This window comes from Pseudorasbora parva, chromosome 10 (genome assembly GCF_024679245.1).
Source record: "Pseudorasbora parva isolate DD20220531a chromosome 10, ASM2467924v1, whole genome shotgun sequence".
Lineage (NCBI taxonomy): Eukaryota > Metazoa > Chordata > Actinopteri > Cypriniformes > Gobionidae > Pseudorasbora > Pseudorasbora parva.
Genome location: NC_090181.1, coordinates 13,507,306 through 13,532,874, shown reverse-complemented (window position 1 = coordinate 13,532,874; position 25,569 = coordinate 13,507,306). Strand labels below are relative to the sequence as shown.

The 25,569-nt window shown below is 38.9% G+C and overlaps 1 protein-coding gene across 1 annotated transcript in view; it reads left to right on the top strand.

The window, feature by feature from the left end:
- The first annotated feature begins 14,564 nt into the window (after positions 1-14,564).
- The window catches only part of ush2a (Usher syndrome 2A (autosomal recessive, mild)), a 274,001-nt gene continuing 262,996 nt past the window's right edge, over positions 14,565-25,569 (top strand). The window contains exons 1-3 of the mRNA XM_067455206.1: positions 14,565-14,774; positions 16,388-17,040; positions 18,461-18,626. Coding sequence (XP_067311307.1) covers positions 16,508-17,040; positions 18,461-18,626 — 699 coding nt within the window. The 5' untranslated portion in view covers positions 14,565-14,774; positions 16,388-16,507. The remainder of the gene's footprint in view (positions 14,775-16,387; positions 17,041-18,460; positions 18,627-25,569) is intronic.

Here is a 25,569-nt window from a genome sequence, read left to right as displayed (position 1 = left end):
GATTGGTCGATAGGTGGAGGGCGGAGCTTCAGGCCAAAACACAACATGTCAGCATCAGTTAAGGGCTGCAACAACAACATTTAAATGACAATATCTTGTTCGGACTACTGTTGTCAGTGATAGAAGTATTTGAAATGAACATGATTTCTTAATGTCTAGTGACATATCAGGGCCATTTTATGATTAATTGAAATACATTTCTTACATACAGCTCCTTTAACCTTTAGCTTCCATTTTGACCCTTTTATATCATAATGGTCGAATGAGAGTTTTCAAGCTGATATGAACTGTTACAAAACACTGTTACACTCTTGGTCACAGTCTTGTCCAAACATTGTACGTCTTATTCATTTTTAATTTGAAATAAAATAAATGTATTTATTTAAGTACTGACAAAAATACTTTCCCAAGGAAAAAAAACAAACAATTGATGAGCAGAATGCAGTATCCAGACATTAGTGCGTCTGCTCGGCTACTTTACTTTTTTTCTTTTCTTCTCAAGAGCAGTTTGTCATCCCCCCACCAGCCCTCCCCCCCCCCCCCCCACGATGGCATCTTCACACGGCCACTCTTCATTCTGTCGCGGTTACAATATTATTGCGTCGGAAAGGGTAAGAAAAATGGTGGATGAGCTGAAAGTTCTTGACAACTTGATGCAGCGTTTGAGGCATGTCCACTCAGAGGGTAATCAGCCGCTATGCCCTGAGGCTTTAGAGCAGACACATTGATGTAAGACAACGTTCCTAACATCAGCACAGCCTCACGGTCTGCCCACATCCACTCTGTCTCTCCTATAACACACAGCGGCCCAAATGAGGAGCAAAAGATACACATACTAGCACTTAGGGTACCCAAATAGCAACCATTATTTTTTTTCACCCAACTAAATAATAATATTGTCAAAGGAAACAAAAAAATAAGGCTGTCCAGGACAGACTTGAAAAAAAGATAATATAGCTCTATACAGTAAGATAGCATTGTGTGTGTAAAATCATCTGCCGCTAATATGTATCATATAATGTGGGGAGACATTTAATGTTCTGTAGCAAAAGCGTTTAAGGCTTTAAAACAGAGAGCAGTGACCTGCAGGCAAATATTTTTCAAGAAGATGACATCATAAGATATTACTTAAAGAGGGCCCCGTTGGCGGAGGATTTTTCCCCCCACTTTTTTTTTTTTTATTATTTGCGCTGCGGCACATACATTTTACTCATTGACTTCGGAGTTCATTTATTTTATTTTATCTTTACGCCATTGATTCATTATTATGATACAATAAAAGCTACTTGAGCATTTCAGCTGCCAAGTACCGTTATCATTAACCTTGCGAGACGCTAAAAGTGCTCCATGGCATTTGTAATGGCTCTTTTAACTCTTTCCGCTCTCCCATGTTATACGGCTGCAATGTGGAGCTGCTGTAATTGGGTTCTCACTGAGGTTGGACCCCGGTATAAGCTAACCCGAGGAATATGCGCTGATATGCTGGACTATTTGTATTTCTCCATTATGTCAATTTATGGATCATCCCGTTGGTGCAATTTGGAACCCGAGCGAGAAAGTGTCTTATAGTCCAATTGGGAATTTTGATGTTCCCCATAAAGCTTTAGTTCAAAGTTAAGCTCATTTTAAATTAATTGATCTATTCTAGACATATTAGTTAAACTGCTGATCTTGATAAGTCTGTTTGAAATGACCTCTGTAGTAATAGTAATGCTTTCTGGTAACCGTATGAACTGACATAAAAAAAAGGTGTGGCAGAGGTATATAGTCAGGGGTGTCATCCACTTTCTTCTTTCTTCATTTTTTTAAAGGGGTCACCAGTGGCAGTCCTCGCTCACTTGGCATCACAAGACAAGTAAGACATGACATTTTATGGCGGCAGATTAAAAGCATACCACACACAGTTTCTGCCAATCTCATGTTAATCTTGAGTACCTATAGAGTAGGATTGGATCCTTCACATGTCTGAAGAGTCTTTAGTTTGATCATATTTATGACAGATACTGATTGTACCGATTCTTTCCAAAAATAGCCTTACAATAACTTGTGACGGCGTGCAGTGGGCGGAGCTAAATAATCTCTTGCACACACACTCCCTGGATAACTTTTGATTTACTGTCTGTTAGTGTTGTTTACATTATACGCACTTATGTCGTGCACCGATTGCCAACAAAACAGGCTCACCACTTGCAGTTTCGACCCATGACCTGCAAACAAACTGCATCCACTGTTTCCTTAACGCTGGGTTATTTGGAAAGCTGAATAAGGTTATCTTTTCCTCACAACCAGAAACACACTTCTTTGGTGACATTGTTGATTTTGTGGTCTAAAAACAGAATGACAGCGCTGCAGACGAGTCCCGTAACCCCAATGAAGCTCGTTGATGAGGTGCTCGCTCTAGTTCTGGTTGATGTGCACATGGGTTCACCCAGGAGAAGCGCCATACATGGAATTCCACCTTTATGATGTCATACAGGGCCATACAAAGAAAAAACGTATTCGAATCCTGAAGGAGATTTTCGGCACAGAAATACAGTCATACGTTGAATTCAAATTGTATCCAAGTTTAACATGAGAATCCAACTCTTTAACAGTGTAAATAAGTCAGAATGCATGAAAAAGCACCCCCCCACCCCCAAATGACTAGTTCAAAGCAAATTATTTGCAGAGTACATTTTGCGGCAACAAAGAACGCAGCCTCTGACGTTAGTCGCTAGCTAATGTGCCTCTTTAGGCCAGGGCCTAATTAAAAATTTGCTCTGAAAAGGCGTAAAGTTATTATTGTGGCTGACCTTATTGCATACGCATTTCCCTTTTAGACACAAACTCCATGGGAAAATAGTATTTAAATGAATCACGCAAGGTGATTTACTAAGTTTTTCGCTTCTCAATTTACTGTTTTTTTTTCAAGTTTTTACCCCAAAAAAGCATTTCTTGAACCAGACACAAATTGTTTGATTGTGTTGGTCATTATGGCAAATGATCTAGCCTAGAAATCTAGACGCACCCTAGCCGCAGCAAATTTAATCTGCCCGCAAGTGTCGTCTAGGAACTCTCAATACCCTTCTAAACTGTATTCCTCTCACTCTGGACGGGCCAATCACATCGTGTATAGAGGCCGATGACGACGGCCGAGTTGCGTTTGCGTGCTTCTAGTAAACACAGAAACTGGCGAACGGCGGCGGTCTTTCGAATCAGCTTTGACTGCGATTCTGGAAGACTTGGAGTTAAGCTTTCCTCTGAGAATAGAACAAAGAACGGCACTGAAGTCATTCTTAAAAAGGGAAGATGTGTTCGGAGTTTAGCCGACCGGATACTGCGAATGTTTAATCTGTCAACAAGCTCCGTTTCACCTTTGTTGCTCTGGTTGGTTGTAGCGCTATCCTATCGCGTGCAGAGGGAGTTTGAAAGACAACCGTTTATCCCGCCCCTCAGATTGAGCCCTGTCAATGGTGAGTTTCCAGACCAAACATCTTGATGTGGGTCTGGCTTGTCAGGCTAGCAATGATCCATAATGTTCATTAATTTGCAGGTCGTCATCACATGCAGAACTTTGGTGCAAACACTCCCATTGGTGCTTTTTGGAATTGCGATCTCGAGCTAATTTTCCCTGTTTAGTAAATCTGGCCCTAAATATTAACAAGTGTTTCTCTTTTTTACATTATAATCTCATTTTTTGAGTGCTACTCTATAAAGATGGTGACTCTCAAGGGAAGCGTTGTATGACCCTCGATCTAACCAAATGCATTTTGCTCATCTTGAGCTGCAGACTTTAAAGAGTTGAATGCAGTGTAGACCAACTTTCCTGGTCATTTCATGCTAAACTACTGTGTCTCTTGAGCGGTACTGTATGTTTTGTGGCGTCCCTGATGTGCCATGGGAACAAAGTTCGACTGGTGGCATGGGTGTGCTTGGCGTCATCTGTGAAGTGCTAATGTGTGCAGTTGGGCCCTGATGGCTTTTTGTCAGTGAGTCCACCCAATTTATTTCTCAGTGTGAGAGCAGGGTCACTCTCCTGGGTCTTAGTGTGCTGATGGCCTGGGCCACACTGTGGTAATGGCCTTTCACAGGTCTTATGCTCCCTCGACGCCGGTTATGTCTCTGTGAGAGACATCACGAGGGCCTGATATGTGTGTGTAGAAAGAGAGAAGGAAGTGTGTAGATCCGATTCCTGACAATGTGCAAAGAAGGCAACTTTGGGCTTGTCCCTCCTGAGAATCTGTTTACTACCCTACATTCTCTGAAGTCCTGGGTCTTTAGAACAAGTTCAAGTTATGGTTAACCAAACTTATTATACAATACTTAGCTCCCATTTTATTTCAAATATATATTTTAGAATTTCATGTTCCTTTTTTTAGTTATTAAAATGTATTTTAAATTATTTTACAATGCTGCAGTAGTTCTGATGGAGTAATAATTTTATGAAAAAATGTCTTGTACAAAAATGTATGTTTTGTATTGACACACAATTAAAGTACTGAGGCATTTACTAAATATCTTTTGTATCCTACAGAAGAGTCATACAAGTCTTGGAACAATGCAAGGGTGAGTAAATAATGACAGAATTTTCATTTTTGGATAAATTCTCCAATGTTTTAATCACATCGATCTCAGCCAATGTTTTTAAAGTGCCCTTATTAAGCTATTTTGAAGTTTTCCCCCCTATTATGCTATTTAAAAGTTTCCTGATTTTCTTTTGGAGGTCTTCTACAACAGGTTTACATGCATCAAATGTCCAAAAACAGTTTCATTTTCTCATATACATTGCACATCACCACAATGTTCAATGATTCTCAAACCACTCGATAGATGAATCAGTCTCTCTGAATCCCTCTTTCCACAAGCCTACTCTGCTCTGATTGGTCAGATGGCCTAGTCTGTTGTGATTGGTCTGTGGTGGTCAGCTCATTACCATAACTGAACTTCAGCTTTGTGCAGAGACTTCCTAAAGCTCAGTGATAGTAGACTACACACTGTAAAGACACTTAAGACTGTAACAATGACATTGATTTTAAACCAATCCCAGCACGAGTCTGAATCAACGATGAGGAAACATATGGAGTTTGTTGAGTGTGAGTGTGAGTGTGAGTGTGTGTGTGTGTGTGTGTGTGTGTGTGTGTGTGTGTGAGTGTGTGTGTGTATGTGTGTGTGTGTGTGTGTGTGTGTGTGTGTGTGTGTGTGTGTGTGTGTGTGTGTGTGTGTGTGTGTGTGTGTGTGTGTGTGTGTGTTTGTGTGTTTCTAATTGATTGTGTTGCACATGAAGGAACTGTATCAATAACAGCACATAAGTTAGCCGAGCACTAACGTGAATAATGATAGAACATTAAAGTTTGTGCAACAAATCTGGCTCCATCCTTTATCTTTACTCAAAGTAAGAATAACAGATAATCTGTGTTAATAGACACAGTTTTAGGTAATACTGAAGCCCACAGCTGATTTACAGACTGTAATAACGCTAGCCGGTTAGCCAGTACACAATATAAAACACAATGCGCGTGCATTAAGTGGACGGGCAATATGCTAATGTTTCATCTTGACATCATAACGAAACGGCTTGTGATTCATTTAATTGACTCAGAGTCGACTCTTACTTTTAAGAGACAACTTTGCTGCACTTTCAGATTTAAAATGTTGCAGGATGTTTTCATTCAGTTAGAACTGTTACACACATTAAAGTTCATTTTCAAAAATACATAATAGGGGCACTTTAAGAGGGCAGTTTGCTTTTCACTATCATGAATGTAGGTTTATTTTTTTAGTTTGGACTACACTTTGCACAGCACAACACAGCACAGAAGGTAAATAAAAAAATCTTCATCTAAGACATTATCAGACAGAATTCCAGTATTAGTGTCTCATTAGTCATCTTTATCTTATTAGCAAAGTGGGTTAGTTCCCATCTAAACCCTTCTTTTACTCCTTTCTTCACGCACCAGGTCTCAAGCGTTCTACTGAGGCAGATAATGACTCATCTCCAGCAGAATAGCCTTTTTCAATTTTAGAACTACTTAACACTAAATGTAACTGGTAGATCACTCAAAAGCAATTAATTGTCGTCCCTGTAAAAGGCAAGTTCACCATCTCCTTAATACACGGGATAAAATGGATCAGACGGCATTGGGCTCATTGAGAGCATTAGCAGGTCACACTTGCACGTTTATTTGCACTTAAATGTTTTACTCTACATTCGATGAACCATTAATTCGGTTAGTGCACTTTTATAAATAGTTTGGGGTGTCATCTGGGTTTGAATTAGTAGCACTTGAGAACTCTTTAGGGGAGGCCTTCATAAAATAGCATAAAGCACAATAAATAACCAATGTGTGGATTCATAAAGGGATTTCTTAGTGTGAGCCCTAGAGGAAGCACAATTTATATGGTTCTGGCTACATAAAATTAAACAATTTAAAATGTAATGTAATTTTTTTTTGTATATTACAGTATATGTATTCCGTATTTCCTCTTCTGTACCTTATTTCCTTGTAATTCGGTCCGTGCTTTCAACCAAAGTTGTTTGTGTCTTCTGAAATCTCACCCCCCTGTGGCGCAGTGAGCTGAATGACTTGATGTGTCATTGTGTGAATGTGTGTGTGTGTGTGTGTGTGTGTGTGTGTGTGTGTGTGTGTGTGTGTGTGTGTGTGTGTGTGTGTGTGTGTGTGTGTGTGTGTGTGTGTGTGTGTGTGTGTGTGTGGCAACTGAACACTCCAGAGCCCATTGTGACTTGACTTCCCAGTGATCTCCAGTTCCTACTCCGAGCCAGCATGGGGTGTCTGGAGTGTCACATCTGACAACTCAATATACAGCCATGTCGCTACACAGGAGAGGAGCAATCTGAGAGATGATGCACTGGCACAGTCCCTCTATGTCCATCTTTTTCACTGACAGCAACAGGGAATCCAAGCACTACAGCTGTCTAGAAGTGCACATCGCCCACATTTTCTGCTCCCCATACTTCCCTCTGCAACTTGTTTACAATCTCAGTACACACATGTCCTCAATTATTAAAGCATTGCAGATGTGCTGAAATAACAAATATTTCATCTAATGAAAAAGTATTTAATGTGACAAAGTATTTGAAACTCCAATAGTAGCATGACAAAACAAAACACTGCCTTTTTAGGATAATAACTCAATGAAACTATATACAAAAGTGTAACAAAACAAAACAAAAAACTGCATTTCTACCGTAGAGAACTGTTGTGTATGGGACAAATACAATTTTGAACTGAAATAAACGAGCAATAAATTTGTAACAGTATTTATTATTCTTTGTCAGCTTAAAACAACAGTTACCTGAGATAGCAACTGTTTGTCTCTGGTTCATTAAATAATATTAACAGATATAACTTTTGACTTTAATTATGTATTAGTAGCTAAATGTTGAAATTAACATCAACTGAGACTAATAAAATATGTTGATGTCATTAATAGTTAATGTTAGTTAACTAAATGTTAATGAACAGAACCGTATTGCAGTGTTACCATTTAATATTTTTAATAAGCTTTTTATTTCAGATAAATACTGTTCTTTTGAACTTTCTATTCCTCAAAGAATCCTAAAAAAAAAGAATTTACACAGCTGTTTCAACATTGATAATAATCATAAATGTTTCTTGAGGAGTAAATCAGAATATTAGAATGATTTCTGAAGGATCATGTGACACTGAAGACTGGAGTAATGGTGCTCAAAATTCAGCTTTGCATCAATATGAAGTTTTAAAATATATTAAAATCTAAAACATAAATGCAGCCTTGGTGGCAGAAGAGACTTCTTATAAAAAAACATTAAAAAAATCTTACCATTCTAAAACTTTTGACCTGTAGTGTATGTGTATATATACACGCATGCATGCATAAATAAATAAATAAAAAACAATACACACACACAACACAGATTTAGCAAGCACATCGCTGAAGTTTACTGAAATATACAACTGGAGCAATACCCCTTTGCCAAATGTAGCAGGTTTTTCTTCCTGCACTGGGAGTAAGAGGCTAATATAATCATATGTATCTCGGCAGGACACGGATTTCACTATGGAACCCTGGGGGAAAATACCACAGAACTGCACATCAGCAGCATAAAGCTCAAAATATGACTTTCAGGCTTTATTACAATTTATGGCATTAACATGTCCCATATTTTATTGTAAAGCAAACCATATGCCAGTTTAACAGTCAAAAGGTGCATTTCTGCCAGTGGATTCACATTAGTATAGCCATGGAGGATGGGACTGGTTTGTATGTTGGTTTATGTTAATTTGGTGTATATGGAAAACAGTGAAACTATTCAGTCCAGCGTTGATTTTTAATATTGCATCACATATTTAAGTGGAGGAAAGAAAAAAAAAACAGAAAACATCCAATGTGTTGTTTTTGTAGTTGTTGAGCTTCATTAATTAGCAGAAGAGTCCAGGCGCACAGCTGGGTTAAACTGCCAGGGTTCGTCTCCTGAGTAACTGGAATGCAGAGGATAGCAGTGTTAGCCTCATTTACATGCAATCTCTGTGAACAAAAGCTAAGATAATGCTAAGGCTAATTCTAATACCGCTCTTCATTTCAACATTCTCAGCATTTGTGTGCAGCAGAGGCTGCAAGACAGGGGCTTAAGAAAAATCGATATGATTAAAATCCAAACTTGACGTCTACTTCAGTCCAATGGAATAGGAAAACATGATGAAACTGTAGTCAATGTTTGGAAATACTTTCATTGGCCTTGATCTTAAATTTGAATCTCATGAGAATAAATAAAACATTCAAAATATACTTTCAGAGTATCCGAATGTACGTTTGTTTTCTTGTTTTAAATTACCTTATGTATAACCACACTTCTAACATTATTATAATTGAATGTATAGGCCACCCCAAAAATCTGTCATCAATTGCTCATGTTGTTCCAAACCTGTTTGACTTTCTTCTGTGCATGGAACACAAGTTAAAACTAGTTTTGGTTTTTATTGACTTCTATGTATGGACAAAATAAATAAATAAATACGGTCACACTTTAGATTAGGGTCCAATTTTCACTGTTAACTATTAAAGGGTTAGTGTGTGAATTTTAGCAGCATCTAGTGGTGAGGTTGCGAATTGCAACTGCCCACCACTCACCCCTCCCTTTGAAAGCACATAGAAAAGCTACGGTGGCTGACACAGTACAAAGACGGTGAAAATGGTTCATTGTGTAATGTCTTTATACACTACTGAACAGTTATGAATATTATATTGCATTTCTGCCAATAGATCATCATACATATTACACGCTGCAACTTTAAAGGTGCCCTAGAATGAAAAATTGAATTAACCTTGCCATAGTGAAATAATAAGAGTTTAGTACATGGACATCACATACTGTGAGTCTCAAACATCATTGCCTCCTACTTCTTATGTTAAGCTCATGCATTAAAAACACCACAGAAAAATAAATGATTCTCAACATAACACCAACTGTGACGCAATCGCTGGGGATCATTATTATGTACGCCCCCAACATTTGCATACGTCCGAACATCTGCATTGTCAGACGGAACTGACGAAGTCGAATTATCAGGACTACAGATAAACAAGCCACACTCGAGGATAGCGAAACCGGCAGCTCTCATGGACACAAATGTCTTGTTCCAGGCTGTGCAGGAGACGTGAGGACTTTTCATATCCTTCCCACAGATAAAAAATGTCAACAGTCTTGGTTGATGTTTATTGTAATCGTATACCGCAACAATTTAATTCAAAAACGTTTGTTTGCTCGGCCCATTTCAAGCAAGCTGTGTCAGCATCTTAAACTGAAGAAAGGGGCAATTACAACTGTATTCCTGCAAGCAGTAAGTAGTGATTTATCCACTTATTGACTGTTTAAACAATTTCTGATTAAATTGAAAGTTTCTTAGAGAGACAGCATTGTCTAGATAATGCAGGATGCTTACAGTAACAATAGGAAACTCCAAGTACCATGTTAACCAAAACACCGGATAGTATACTGGTTTTGGTTTTGTCGGGGGGAAAGAAGAGCGTTCGTGCTTGCGGTTGCCAGATTTCAGTAATTGAAATCCCCCAATCAGAGCTTTTCTGTGAAAAAAACACGTATACTATCCGGTGTTTTACCTAAACATTTGCAATCTGACGACCATATGTACACGAGCTTAGTAAGCTGCATTTTAGCACTCTCCATTTGAGATGTTCTGCTTAAAGTGTCATTCAGCCTGCCTGTGTTCTGTCAGGACTCACGAGCCGCTTCGCTGAACAGCTGAACAACTGTGTGCTGTGAGCTGCTGAAATAAGCCAATCAGAGCAGAGCTCAACATTAATATTCATGACTCCAAATAAGGTAAAAACAGAGCATTACATCCTATGGACAATTTCTAAGGTTGTAAATGGACCTGTAAAACTGTATCTGGACAATGTTGCCCTTAAATAAGCCACATACCCTTTATGTAGATATCAGAGAACAATTTAACATATTGTTAGCTCATTCTAGGGCACCTTTAACTATGACTAATTGTAAACTCCTAATTACTTCTTATTAATAGTTGGTAAGGTTGTTGTTACGTTTAGGTATTGGGTAGGATTGGGAATGTAGAAAAAGGTCATGCAGAATAAGGCATTAATATGTGCTTTATAAGTAGTTAATAGTGAGAATAGACCTGTTTTGTGGGCGGAGTCTACCTGGTGGCAGAAAATGACAGTTCTCCAGTATCATGCTATGGAAGCCTAGCCTAGAAATCTAGACGCACCCTAGCAGCAGCAAATGTAATCTGCCGCGAGTGTCGTCTATCAACTCTTAATACACTTCTGAGCTGTAAAAAACAAACTATGGTCAGGCCAATCACATCCTGAATAGAGTCAGTGGGCGGGGCTAAACATAATGATGGCAGAGTTGCGCTTGCCTGCTACTAGTAAACACAGAAGCTGGCGTACAGCGGTCTTTCGAATCAGCTTTGTCCGCAACTCTGGAAGCGTTTCTCTGAGAAAAGAACAAAGAACAGCACTGAAGTCATTCTTAAAAAGGGAAGATGTGTTCAGAGTTTTACTGACTGGAAGTTTAATATCAACTAGCTCCGCTTTACGTTGATCTGGTTGGTTGTAGTGCTATCCTATCGCGTGGAGAGGGAGTTTAAAAGACAACTGTTTATCCCGCCCCTCGGATTGAGCCCTGCCAATGGGGAGTTTCCAGAGCAAACATCTTGATGTGGGTCTGGCTTGTCAGGCTAATGGAAGCCATGTAATAAAACAATAAAAAGGGTTTATATCTCACAATTTTTTCTTTTCTCTCACATTAACAAGTGTATATTTCACAATTCTCAAGCCTCACAATGTTATTTAAATGTTACATTTGTAAAACGTTATAGGTTTAAATATTACTTGCTGTAAATGTAAAGCTATGCCATTGTGAACCGCATATGAATAGTATGTAGATCTATTGTTTATATGACATCCATGCATTAGACATCACAGGTTTCAGGTGTCATCAGTCCAGTCTGCGGCTTGCAACCATAAATGTCTGCGTTTAGCTTCACAGAAGTGCCTTCAGAGATGGTAGCTACTCTGTAAATATGAAGACCATCTTTTTTGCCTTCCGATTCTGACATCCACATCCATTTTCCCCCTCTTATTCTGTGGATTTTTCTGCCACCACAATGCGCACGTTCAACTGCAAATTACCGTGATGTTGACTCCAATTTGGTTTATTGGACCCTAAATTAAAGTGTTACCATATATACAATACAAGTCAATAGAAAGAATTTTGTGACCTGAGGGTGAGTAAATCATGATTTATTTTTTATTTTTGGTGGACTATCCCTTTAAGCTATTATTCAAAATGTGCCAACATTAAAAAAGGTATAAAACCATTTAGACCACCGGAAACAAAGTCCAACATGTGTTCAAACAGCAGCAGAAATAAGTTCCGTTTCCTCAGACCCATACATGTTTAAAGAGAAGCTGGAAACAGCTGATGGAGTTTATTGATTATTAGGCAAGTGAGCTAAGCTGCTTAAGGTCATTAGAAGCACTTAATTAAAAAGTGGTAGGACTGTCTTTGTTTACAAAAGTAATTGCAACTGTTTAAATATTTCCCATAACAAATGGGAGACTTTTGTTTGAATGATGCTTTTATATTTAGTAAAATGTCCATATATCTGACAACTTGTCTCACTGCCAACAGTTGCTGTGGGTCCAATAGCACTGCATGTCACTTATGTCAAAAGCACCCAGCGTTTGTTAGGTCCGTTGCATTCAATGGTGTGTTTGACTTCATCTGTGGCAGGATTTAACCGATCTGTGAGATTTGCCTCTGGCAGTCAAAGTAGGAGCTGAAAACGAAGACGTGAAATCAGATACTTTTTGCTTCCTGTAGTGACCCTATGGCAGTGTTTGCATACACATCACAGATGAAGGGGATCAGATGCAATAGCTGTTAAATAAATGGATGTTTCAGATGTTTTCATGTAACAACAGAAACACTTTATGTACTGCTTAGAAGTTTAACATAGGCCTATTATTTGAATACCAGATGGGGTCTACATTTTAACCAATTTTAATTTGATAAACATGACACAAATGAACATTAAATGTTAACCAATCCCGTAGTTCACATGACAGTGACAACATAGTTTGTCAGAATTTCATTCATACTACACACATTCATACTATAGCACACTTTCTTCAACAGTAAAGCAAAGTAATGCTATGTTTGCACCATTTTGTAGTTATCATAAATACGGCGTGACAACCAGTGACATTCTTCTCTGAGATGTTCAAGTCCATGGAATTATGCAATTCCTTTGCAACTGAAACTGATGCATGTACAGCGGTCACATGGTATACAAGTCGGAGCTCTCAGACAATTCTGAATTCACAATAAGTTTTAATAACGAGTTACGAGGACGCTAGCACTTTTTACAAAGTCAGAATCTTGTAACTACATGTTGATCTGAAAATTAAGCTTTGTCCCCGTATGATTGAATCACAGAACCGGATACCAGTCATTTGCCAAGAGATCTCTTTTTTTTTTTTTTTTTTTTTTTTTGGTATGTCAGACATAGTAGAGATATTGAAAAATAATTATTTCATGTCAGCTGTGTGTGTGTTTCTCCATTCCTCTGTTGCTCTACCCCTCTCCCTTCTCCATCCTCCCTGTGTCCCTCTCCCTCTATCTGCTGTCACCTTCTCCAATGTTGTCTTCTGGCATCTTCTTGGGCAGTACACTCAATTTGGATGTTATATAGACAAACTCACTTAGAGAGTAAAGAAACATGCGTGCATGTTTAAAATGAAGTGTTTATTCATGCTAACACATGTGTTGCACAATCCATTTTCCTTATAAAGAATACTGTACATAAATCGAAGATACATAACGGAACAAATACATAAGCACAAAATATAATCCACTATATGCTTATTACATGTATGCACATTCCTGCATGTACACACATTCATGTATGGCCAAAATGATCTCTTCCCATGTCTGTCCTTGGGACACATGTAAAAACACATAAATAATTTATTATAAATGCTTCAATACTCCATAATAACACAGAATTGTCTATTTTGGTGACTATATTTCATGTATTTCATGGTGACTTTAAATACAGCTGCAGCTGAACACAACTGTTGAAAAGGAAATTCTCATTTGTCTGCATGGCCTAAAATTCCTTTACACTTGAATATGTGAATGAGTAGACAATGCTGACAATCATTAACATTAATATTTAGGTTAAAATGTTGGCTATAATGTACGCATGTATGTGCTGTAGGCCTAACCTTTACTTTTTGTATATTTTTGGAACAAATTTCCCAAGTATTGACATTTAGTATTTTATTTCTATTGTCAACTATTTCATCTGACAAAAATACCAACAAAAAAAACTGTAAATAAATTTAGTGAAAATGCAACATGTGATTTAGTGATTAGGCCTAATATATAAAATTGTGTTAATGACACTACTCTAGAATTTTTATTCTAGCATAATTCATTTTAGCATAATGAAACTAACTACTAAAAATGTATATGGGGAGTCCATTTTAGCTTTCTAGGAAGAATTTTATAAAGGTCATAGCAAGTTCACTGTACCCTTCTAAATATGCATCATATTTTAAAGGAGACCAGAGAAGTGAATCAAATATTCCACAAACTTAACGAGTGTCACACGTGTATCAGAATTTATTTCTCCTATCGTACCGGGACAAATTAAGTGAAAACATATAATTAATGTCTATGCTTGGGTGTCTGAGAGTAAAAAGCAGGTGTAGGCCAACCATTTATAAGGGTTGTTCCATGTAGCCTATGCCAAGTGCGTTTAAGACGCACAAAGTAGGATGCGACATTTGGCCAATGTAATGCCATCCAGTGATCGGTGTGAGCCATTGCGTCATGGACCATAATAATACTCAGACATCCCCACATAGTGCATTCATTCAGCCCCCCTCTCTTTAAGCCTTTGTCCTGCTTTCCCCTCCCGGAGTCCAGCACCTGAATGTGCAACTCTGTGCCGGGTTGCTTAGCGACGTCGAGTGGCGTTCCTGAGCCAAGAGATCCACTTGTTAAATCGAGACGTAATGTAACACTGACATCTTCTTCCTCCAGCGACCGATCAATGATGCCAACAGGTGTTTTGTTTTTATTCGTGGCGGATATGTGCGTGTATGTTATTTATCAGCATTTCGGTCAATTGTTTTAGAGTGATCGAGCGTTCAAGTTCTGGACAGGAGCAGATGGCAAACTCTCATAATCTGCTTTGCTCAGAGTGGCCACGCGCTCCTTGAATTCATCATGCGCCGAGGTAAGAACATAGTCTGTTTTCGGAGTCACCTAGCCTAGAAATCTTCACTGGGGCTTTCCCCCCCCCCGTTAATATTTGCTTTTGTTAGTTAATGCGACACATTCTTTCTGTTCATTAACCAGACTAACGTTAATCAAGACGTTTAAACAGTACAGCCAGTGCTTGTTCATGGTGCGCATTGTGGTGGGTAGGCTAATTAAGAAAGTCCAAATAAAACACGGGGGTGGTAAAATGATGTATTCTTTTAAATAGACGTGTACAAACAGCGTTTTCAAACAACGTTTCAGTAGGAACAAAAGTTTGTCAGTGCACGCTAATAGAGGTCGTAAAACAGCTGTAGTGTTCGGCGGCTGAGGAGGTAACCATAGTAACAGTTTGCTGCCAGAGCGTCGGACGTGAATGCGTCAAAATGGCATTATAATTTTTTTCGTATTTTTTTTTTTTTTACATATTACAAACTATAGCCTCAAAAACGTAAGTGTTTTGTTTAGATGGTCTTACAATTATTTGACGGGTAGATAGAGGCACCAAAAGACAATTCACGAGGAGAACTTTACGTTACTGACAGAAAGTCATAACGTCGACCCTGACGAAGGCAGAATTTTACACAGGTTTTCTTCGTTTTGCTCTTCTTCGTTTTGTTTTTGGTTTCATTCTGATACAAAGTCAATAAGATTGGCTCAACTGAAGAAAAGACTCAAATAGGGGAAGAAAAAAAAACATCATCCGTTTGACAACAGGTGTGCTGCAAATTACAAAGCAACTTATACAAAGACACTGCAAATACTCACAAAGCACAGATCAGGATCCTAACATAAACACACAAAAACCTCACCTTTCAAGTACTAGCATGTCTGCCCGGTTTGTCGCTTTTTGGAGTCGATCCGCTTGTTCAAAACATTTCCTTGTCTCTTGTTTGGGTCCGCTTGAAACATTTTCTTTATTGTCTGTGCTATTTGCAGTGTGTTTATGTATGTGGTTGCGTTGTGAGTATTTGCAGTGTTATTTGTATTTGGTTGGGTTGTGAGTATTTGCAGCTCGTTTCTGTACTTGTTGCATTGTGAGTATTTGCAGCACGTGTTGTCAAACCGATAAAGATTGTTTCTTAATTTGCTGGTGGTTTTTAATTTGTATTTTTTTTTTCAGTTGCAGTGCGTTGAGCTTTTTCAGTCACCCTATGTTCCGTATGCATGGTGGCAAATAGCCCGCTGCGAGTAATGTGAATGTGAGGTTGATCTTGCACTCAATCATCAATCTTGTTGACTGTTTCTTTGGATTTATGTTTTTTTATTTATTTATTATCATTTAAAAAAGAAAATATAAACCTACCTGATTTGTTTTTCATCTCTTTTTTGTGCTTGTATTTTATGTCTTTATTGTACATAATTTTAGAAAGATTATTCTAATTCTCCTTTTTGTAATTCCATTTGAATTCAGGGTAGAAAGCCATGCCCGGTGCAATTCTGATGCACCAGCAAAAGTAATTGTTAAGCTTTTCTTGCATCAAGTGGAATCATAAGAGCTTCAAGCAGGGTGTCAGGGTATAATATTTTTTCATAAATATGTTTTCACAAATTATTTTGCTCTTCCTTTCTCCCTTTGGTTTTCTACAGGACTTCGACGGGCCCAAATCCTAGCTATCATGTGAAGGCTTTGGCCTCCTCTTTGACATTGTGCCATTAAGCTGCGCTGCCTTACCCAAGGCACTGGACTGTAAAAATGTCACCACCGGCATGACCATCATTACTTATTTAAGATCACTACATCAGGAGGCAACTTCGGCACCAACGACGAATTGGCTCCTTGGGCACAAAGGTGCTATGTTATTACTGTACACCCTAGGCTTTTATGCCTCCCTCAGCCTGGTTGCCCCTCAGGGCAACTTCCCCAGGCTCGAGAACATAGGGGCATATAAATCTGTCAGCACCACTCCGATGAGGGCCACATGTGGAATTCCTGAAAGGAGTACTTTCTGTCAAGCCGGCCAGATTCAGGAGGATCTCCTCACCTGTGTCCAGAAGTTCTGTATCCAAGAGTGTCCATATAGTTCCTCTACGCCGAACTACACTGACGTTTTCTCCACAAGTGTGGGCACGTGCTGGAAAGGTGATGCACGCGACCACCATCCCGGTGCAGAGGCTGATTCCACCAGCTTCATCTTTCCCACCTCGAGAGGTTGTCCGGCTTCCCCCTCAACCCTAAGCTTTGGCCAAGCAAGCTCATTTACTCTAACGGTGTGGCTGAAACTCGAGCAAGACGCTGTAATGTAAGTAGACGCACGTCCAGAATTTTCCCTTAAGAAGATCAGAGAGGCAGTGCAAGTGTTTCTGTCACTTAGAGAGTGAATATTTTACTTAATCAACCAGATCAGTTTCAATACCTGTTCCGTTCCAGGAAAAGAATGACTTGTTAGAACACTGCTGTATGATCTAAACCCGATATGGATTAGCTCGACCGCTCGCCTTGCCAGAGCTGGTTTTATTCAAAATACCTTTCCTGTGTAGTTCATCCCCACTCAGCTGTTGGTTGTTCTCACCTCATTTTCAGACATTTCCTCTGTTGTATCTCCACTTTGAAACCGTGTTGGTACATGGAATACATTCTGTGAGGAGTCCTGCCAAGTTGAAAAAGCTCTGAGCCCTGTTTGCTATGCTCCGGCAAGACCAGCTGTGGCCAGTTTTAGATCAATGAAATGAAATTGCCACAGTGTTTCCTGAGCTCTGGCAAAAAAGCATCAACTCAAAGGCCACTTTGTTTTTCCACAGCACAGAAAATGATATAGTTGAAAGTGGGTGATGGGATGAAAGGATGGAGTCAGAGAGGCTATAGAAGAAGAACAACTGTTTCAGCATTTTATATCAAGTGCAGAGCATGAAAAGAGAGAGAAAGCCACCAGCATGTAGTGTTGAAAAATAAATAAGTGAGTCCGTGCGGTCAAGGCGGTTCATCCGACGTGTTCTCTCCTTGAAGTGGCGCGAGGCAGAGTCAACAGACGTGCGTGTTTATTCTGTTCTTATGGTGAATTAATTTGCCTGTGTTTAATACCTGCCGAAGATCCCCTTGGTAATATGACATAAAAATATACACCGCTCAGACGTATTTTTTTGGAACACTTGCCTTACTAGACATATTGAATACTAAAACATTGCCTTCCCTTGAGAAGCATGGCCTAATTGCAAGTGGAGCAGGCAGCAAAGCTTGGCTGTAGGTGAGATGTTTCTGACTCCGGGGCCAGCCACAACCTGAGTACAAATGCTTTATGATTTATTGGAAGCGGTGGCCTGTGTTCATAAATGCTGCCGTTTCCCGTAAAACGTCTGTAATGGTGTTTCATATGACAGTGTATGAGTGTGTTTTTGAGTAACAAGAAAAGGCAAATGGAAAATATTGATACAACATGTATAAATGTCAGAGTGATGTTCATTCCAGATGGCAAGGAATTTCCTAGTAAAAGAGGGTTGTTGGATTTTCATAGCCGATCTTTTAAAGGTGTATTGATTGTTTACTAATGTCTTTCACTGTTCTATACGAAATGATATGATGCGCTTCATATGAAGATACATTATGCAACTCAAAATGCTGATAACTCATGTGAATTTATGCCTGTTTTGGGTATTCTTTTATGTTGTTTTGAGTACTGGAATTGCTCTCATCCAATCATTAACTTTTATTTTCCTAATGTGCAGGACTTTAATTGAAAAGAGCGCTGTGGGCAGACTGGTGCTGCTGGTGACAGTCTCTGAGGAAGACATTCAATTCCACTACAGCATTCGGAGCAGACAAAACTTCTCCATAAGCATGAAGACTGCAGGTCACATTAGCATTGGCCAATGGACACACTTGGCTCTACAGGTAGGCAGCGAGTTTCTATTGTTTTATTCTTTTTGTGGTTATTTACATTGGAAAATAATGCATGACTTGATTTTAACCATCAGGATTTGGATTGCTTTTAGATAGCTGTGATGTTATTGTTTAATAAATTTCCATTTAACAAATATTTTATTATCTTTTATAATATTTAAATATTTTATCTTATTTAAAAAAAAAAAAAAAAAGTTTTTCTAGCTCTGCAGAAGAAATAATATAACAAGCTCGGTTAAGTGTCTTGTAGGGTTGCTCTAGCAATACTGAATCACACTCCATTCATATATGAGGTAATTAGCCGCTGGAAAATATTGATATTAATTTTGTGTCAAGAGAACCCGCAGCAGGTTCTCGCTGAACCCATGTCACAACAGATTTCCACTTTGGACAAGATGCATGAATAGAAGGCGTTAATTACAGTGGTAAACATCTGCTTTCCTGCAGCTGTGAGGGCAGGAAAGGGGGAAGAGAGCAGGTCATCCCCTCACACACCCCGCTCTGAATACATATCAACACACACACCAGGCCCAGTCGCTCCTGCTTCATTCCTGTCAGAAATACTCAGCTGCTTTTGCCTCTGCTTTGTTTTCAAAGAATGATCCGCATTCAGCAGCAATGCAAATATGAAGAGCACAAAAACTGTGGAATTGCTGGGTCATGTTTCATTCTCATCTTTCTAAGCACTTTGCACAAACAAAGTACCAGTCAGCCCCATCAGGACTGGCTCTCTGGCATTGTTTAGCTTTGCGAATGGCTGCCTTTCCCCTCCCTGCCTGAATCAGAAATGAGAGGAGAAAGAGCAAAGGATAAACTTGGCCATCATCAGGAAACAGAGTGCTCTGTCTGTGGAGAGTATTACCTTACAATAGTAGTGATTATTATGGCTTTAAATTGCAATCGTTCAGATTATGAATAGCAGGTTGACTTCTGGGACAGAAAACATTATTATGATAATGAGATCCTTCCCACAAATTCAGAGGTAATATGTTCCCTTCCTGCGACAGCCTTGACTTGGACTATATAAGATATATTCTCTGTGCCCATTAGGAATTTAAACTGCAGGCCGGCCACTGTATTCCAGGGACAATATTAGCCTATTTTCAGCCTTAACTCTTCATGGTGGTCTACTTGCAGAGGGCTATTACTGACGCGGTCTAAGTACATGGGTTCAGTTTTGTTCACTAGGTACAGAAGTGACCCTTAAATGTGATTATGAAATACATTACAAAACTAAACAGAAATAATTGGTTGTATGTAACAGTTCAACAAAGATATGCATTATGCTTCTGCCCATTATGCATCTGCCCTTTAAACATCTTTTTTAAAGCGTAATGTAGACTTTTTGACTGTGCAAAACTCTAAATATTGTAAGTCTCACAAAAAATGGAGATTTGACAAATAATGCATAATTATTGTGTAGCCAAAAAACGTCTGCAGAAGAAACATGCCAAAGAGCTTTTTGTTTTGACTATGATTATCAAAAGAGGTTTAGCCTATATATGTTGAATGTCTATCACTTATCCTATTGAAAGGTTATATTATAGGAAACTCTTGTCGGAGAAGTCTCTGTTTAAGCATCAACAAATATCAGCATAAACTTACGAGTTGACAAATAGGGCTAGTTATTGACAGAAATTTTACACATTTTTTATTTTATTATTTTTATTTTACAAAGATTACTTTAGGCATGCTCTAGATTTCGGGAAAATGCACTGTATCTTCCAACATACATTTTGATGTTCATTCAAGTTTATTTAATGCTGTAAATAGTAGTAAAGCAGAAGAGATGGTTCAGTCAAGTGCATGCTGTGCTGCTGCTTTGCTTTAACTGCGCTACAGTGATAGAGTCAAAATGGTATTTATTGTTTGGATCGTATCAAAATTGACAGAATTTAAAAACAAAGTAACAAAGCACAAAGTTTACTGCGATTTATTGGATAGCAGACAGGCTACAATGTTTTGTTCATTCATCAACTGAAAACAACATGGAATGACATTTAGGATCGATATTTGTTCATCAAAATGATAATCGATTAAAGATAGAAAATAGTAAAATAGAAATCAATTTATTTAACCAAGCCCAACTAGTCCAGTGTTTGTCAACCTTTTATCCTAGTAATCGAGTATTCCACCGATTAATCGAGTAGTCGGATAATAATGACTATTTTCTTATCAAAGAGCAATACTAAATATATAAGAGAAAATAAGACAGGTTAAAATTAACATCTAATTTGTTTTCTTTTTAGAATTTTTTTAGTTTTATTGCTGAAATTGCATACATTAATAACTGTGAAACTAAACAATTTGAATGCATTCAATTGCCATATTATAAAAATCACAAATTGGAATCCTCAGTGTTAGCGCGATGTTGTCGTCACAAATTAGCTACACTAAAGTTGGTTGCTTTTAAAAAAATCTTCTTTTGCGAAATTACATGTCTTAACCTAAACCAGGGTTGACAACCTATACATCACAAACGGAGGAGTAACTGCTGGAACATGAGCAAACGCAAGAGATGAGTTTGTATTTATTTTAGATAAAGTTCATTGCACATTGCCCAAAAACCATTCCATGCAATCCGCGCATACTCCGAGTCCTTAAACAAAAACATTCTGCAACATATCCGTGTCTAGTTAAATGGACTTAACGAAGCGTCGAGGCAGATGATTTTCCCTTGATGATTTTTTGAATTCGAGTTACTCGAGGAATCTTTTCAGGCCTAATTTCTTTCAACTCATATTGTAGCATGTTAGGTTTAAAAAGAAAGTGCATTGTGTTTAAAAAGGTGCTACAATATAAAAGAAAATTATAATAATCTGAATTTTTTATTTGAATTTGTTTTTATTAAATCTACCACAGTGTTAGATTTTTATTTAGAGATAAATGCATGTGATCACTTACACTTTGTTTTATTGACACTATAAATATTTTTATTTTAAGTCAGTTTCTGTTTTTATAGATTTAACAAAGCAAAATCAAATCTTTCCAAGTCAGGAACCTCTGGGTACATGTACTTCTGGTTGAAAATGACTGGACTGGTTGACCATCCAAAACCTTCTATGCTGTCATCATTAGTTTTACATGTTGTTTGTAGGACATTCATTGTTACCCCTTCCTTTTTCTTCTGAAATATAAGACTATAATATACAGGTAAGCCTTGGTTTTTTGGCAAAATCTGTATCACATTGCTTCCACATTCCTTCAGGGTCAGTTTGGGATTATTTGCTGTCTTTTACTCTGGTACTGTCTGCCAGTATGGTTTTGTAAAAAGCAGGCCGCACAATAATTAAGCATACTGACAGGTAGCCGTCTTTCTGACGTCTGTGGAGGAAGCCTCTATAGTCAAAAGAAACTCTGAGATAAAGAGAGCAGAGGAAAAAAGAAACACTCAAACGGAATACAACATTACAGCATTTAGAAAGGCTTCAGGGAAAAAGAAAAGAGGAGTTGATCTGTAGGTGCTTGTCCGTAGTCATTACTTTATGAGGAGAGTGAGAGCAACAGTGGAGGAGAAGCTAGAGAAGAGTGATATGCCTTTTATGCTGCCTGCTCAGATGACGATGAGGAGCGACAGTGGGCTCCTGTCAGTTGTTTGTGGCGCTGCTTATTGGGAGTAATTTGTCTCTCTGAAGATGTGGGCCGTAATTGAGATCAAGCAAGTATCGAGTGGCATAAGACTCAGCAGGGAGGAAAAGTACAAGAGTGTTCTTTTTGTCTTTCTTTGCATGTCAGTTCAAAAACGTGAACGTATCACAGCATAGCTGACGAGCCTCGGCAGGTCCCGACACATGAAAAGAGTCGTCGAAAAGGGAACGCTGAAAATGTAAATGCCAAGGAGGAGCAGTGATTACAACAGTTCCTCAATGTAAATCGGAATTATCATATCAATGCGTGTCAGGTGCCTGTCATGACAAAACTCGCTCTTATAAATGTTTAAAACTTCCTGGTTCTTGCATATGAAAGTTGGGACTCTTTTGATGCCGTTCTTTGCTAGTGAAGTGGACATTATCACATGTACATCATGTTCATTTCATGGTACCCGTGTCACAAACAATGTTTTGTCTGGTCTCACTTTCAGATCTTGTGTTTGGTTACAATTTCAAAAGACAAAACTCACTCTTATAAATGTTTAAACCTTCTTTGTTCTTACATATAAAGGTTGGGACTCTTTTGATGCAGTTCTTTGCTAGTGAAGTGGACATTATCCCATCTACATCATGTTCATTTCATGGTACCCGTGTCGCAAACATTGTTTTGTCTGCTCTCACTTTCAGATCGTGTTTGGTTACAATTTAAAAGCTGCTGTGATGCCAAGTAGAGATAGGACCTTGCCTGCATCAAACCGAACTAAGTTAAGCCGTATATTCTGACTTGTAGTTGCAAAGTTACTTATAGTCAGTAGAGCATCACAATAAAGAGTTGGCAGATATTCAGCAGACAGGAAGACAATAACTTGGCGGATAAAGTCATTATTTTGATTTTTTTTGCACACAAAAACTATACTCGTTTTTTTGTAAAATTATTGTACAGCTACTGTAGTGAGATGAACTTTGTAACAATGTTTTTAGTGCCTTTTATGGGTCTTGTGAGTGGGAATGTACTGAATGCCAATGGAGGCCTATCTGAAGCCTTTCTCAGCCATCAGCTTTCAAAAAAAAATATCTTCATTTGTGTTCTGAAGATGAACGAAGGTGTTACGGGTGTCGAACGACATGAGGGTGAGCAATTAATTAAATATTTTTCATTTTTGGGTGAACACCCTTTAATATATATCTGTATGCTGTAAGGTTAAGGCGGCTGGTATTGCAGCTTGATTTGTTATATATTACATATACAGCCGCCACTGGTGAGGGTGAAATATTTGCCCACACAGTTTTCAAAAGTTGGTCACACAAACTCCCCTTGTTAAAGGTGGGGTAAGTGCTTTCTGGTAACCGTTGTTGATATTTCAAATCACCAAAACAAACACGCCCCTATTTTGATAGCTCCACCCCACATATATGTAACAAAGGCAACGACTATGGCAGTATTTGTAGTAACCCAGGCGAATGAAAAAGTCATCCCTTCCATCACAAAAACACAAGCAGTTCAACAAAACAAAACCAATGTTATTCGCCTATTGAGAAGAAATAAAGCAACCTCAGCATCCGATTACAGGCCTTCGTGCTCCTTGAGTTCTCTCCAGCACTGGAAAGCTGATACTTCTTGCCTGATCGTAAGCCTTCTTTTGTTCTACAGAAAAATCTTTTTTTAATTTTTAACTCTCTCTTTCTGTCGTCGCTCGACTAATGTTCGTCCTGTGTGTCATGTCTTTTGAATAATGTCGTACACTGAGCGCTCTTTTCTCTCCGCCATTAGTAGACATGCCCCTTACTGCTGATTGGCTGCAAGTTTGTTTAGGTACTCAGCTCGAAATAACACTTACCCCACCTTTGACCTACAGAAATCTGCTTGGTTAAAAAATGACTTCCAGTGTGAACGGTGCTTTATACACCACTATTCTAATACCGTAGTCAATGGTCCTTTTTTGCCTGCAGAATTTTGTGAATTTGACCACATCTTTATTTTATTTTCAAACATACATATAATTATTTGGGTAAATTGCCTTAAAAATCCACTTGGCTCAAAAATCTGAGTGGGCATATGCAACAGTATGTTCTCCAGCTCAAGGGGGAAGTGTTCTGAAACTGCGATCTTACGGCTGTTTATATGTTGTCTTTGGCTGTTCGAAGTTCGTGAGAATTCCACAAGTTAATGAACATTTTCACGCACAATTAGAGCTTCCACAAGGGTCTAGGCCTTGGCCGTGCCATTTCGATCGCAGAGGCTTGCACTGTGGCAGACACTTGTTCTCCGGGGACATTTGTTTTGGCCAAGAGCTGCCGAGTCTCAAGCTCTTAACCCGAATGTGCACATGCCTCATCACCCTGCGTGAACTTCACCCCACCCAAAGATAAGTAGGCCAGCCAGCCCATGGCCCAGGGCCCCTTGAGCCAGAGGACCACTAAAACCACGGTGAGGTGGTGGGGTTGGCAAAGGGTAGCTGGCTGCCTCGAGTCAAACTATCTGTGTGAGGGAAAAAAAGATCATGCAGTATAATAAAGGCCTGTAGGCAGCTCTCTTTCACAGTATATGTTTAATAATACAGTCTTTAACACAAATAGACTCAAAGCCCTCACTTCTTCTTGTTGTAAGCTGCATTTTCATTGCCTTTCACAATAAAACACTGAAAAACTAGAACAAAAAATGGAAAATCTACATTTTGAATTGTAAATTCAAATATTGAGAATGTGATAATGTTGATCTTTATAGATAAAGATGTGCTGTAAATAAACTTTCCTGGAGCACAGGAGTCGATCTGAAGCAGAGGAGACATCAGCACTGCTATCAGGCTGCCCTCTGGCTCTGGCAGGGGAGCTGGCAGCGGGTCAGCTGACCTTTCAGAGCTTCTCATGCCACCCAGAGTGATGGAGACTGATTGGCAGCGCAAGTGAAGGTGAAACAAGGTGGATGGAGGCAAGGAGAGCTTCCACCTTTCCCCAGCTCACTGTCTACGGGCACCGGAGGCCATGAGTGGTGAATAAATCACCCCAAAGTGTTGACAGGAAATTAGAGTCTTTGCTGCTTTAAGCTCCTGGAGTTGACTTCTGCAGGACACGGGCGGCACTTCTCGCAGGGCTTATGAATATACTGGTTTTAAATCACGTGTCATATCGAAAGGAAAATACACTGGCCTTTTGAGAACCGCCAACAATGAAGTACAGAGCATTGTTTAATCTGGTCCATCGAGGCGTTTATATGTTTCAGCGCATCAATGTCAGAGAGAATTAAACGTTCACCCAGAGATAGGCTTCCCTTGGCAAGTTTTCTTAGAAGTCTTTATTAAGATTAAAGTCAGAGAAGATCAGTGGCGGATGGATATAAATCAAAA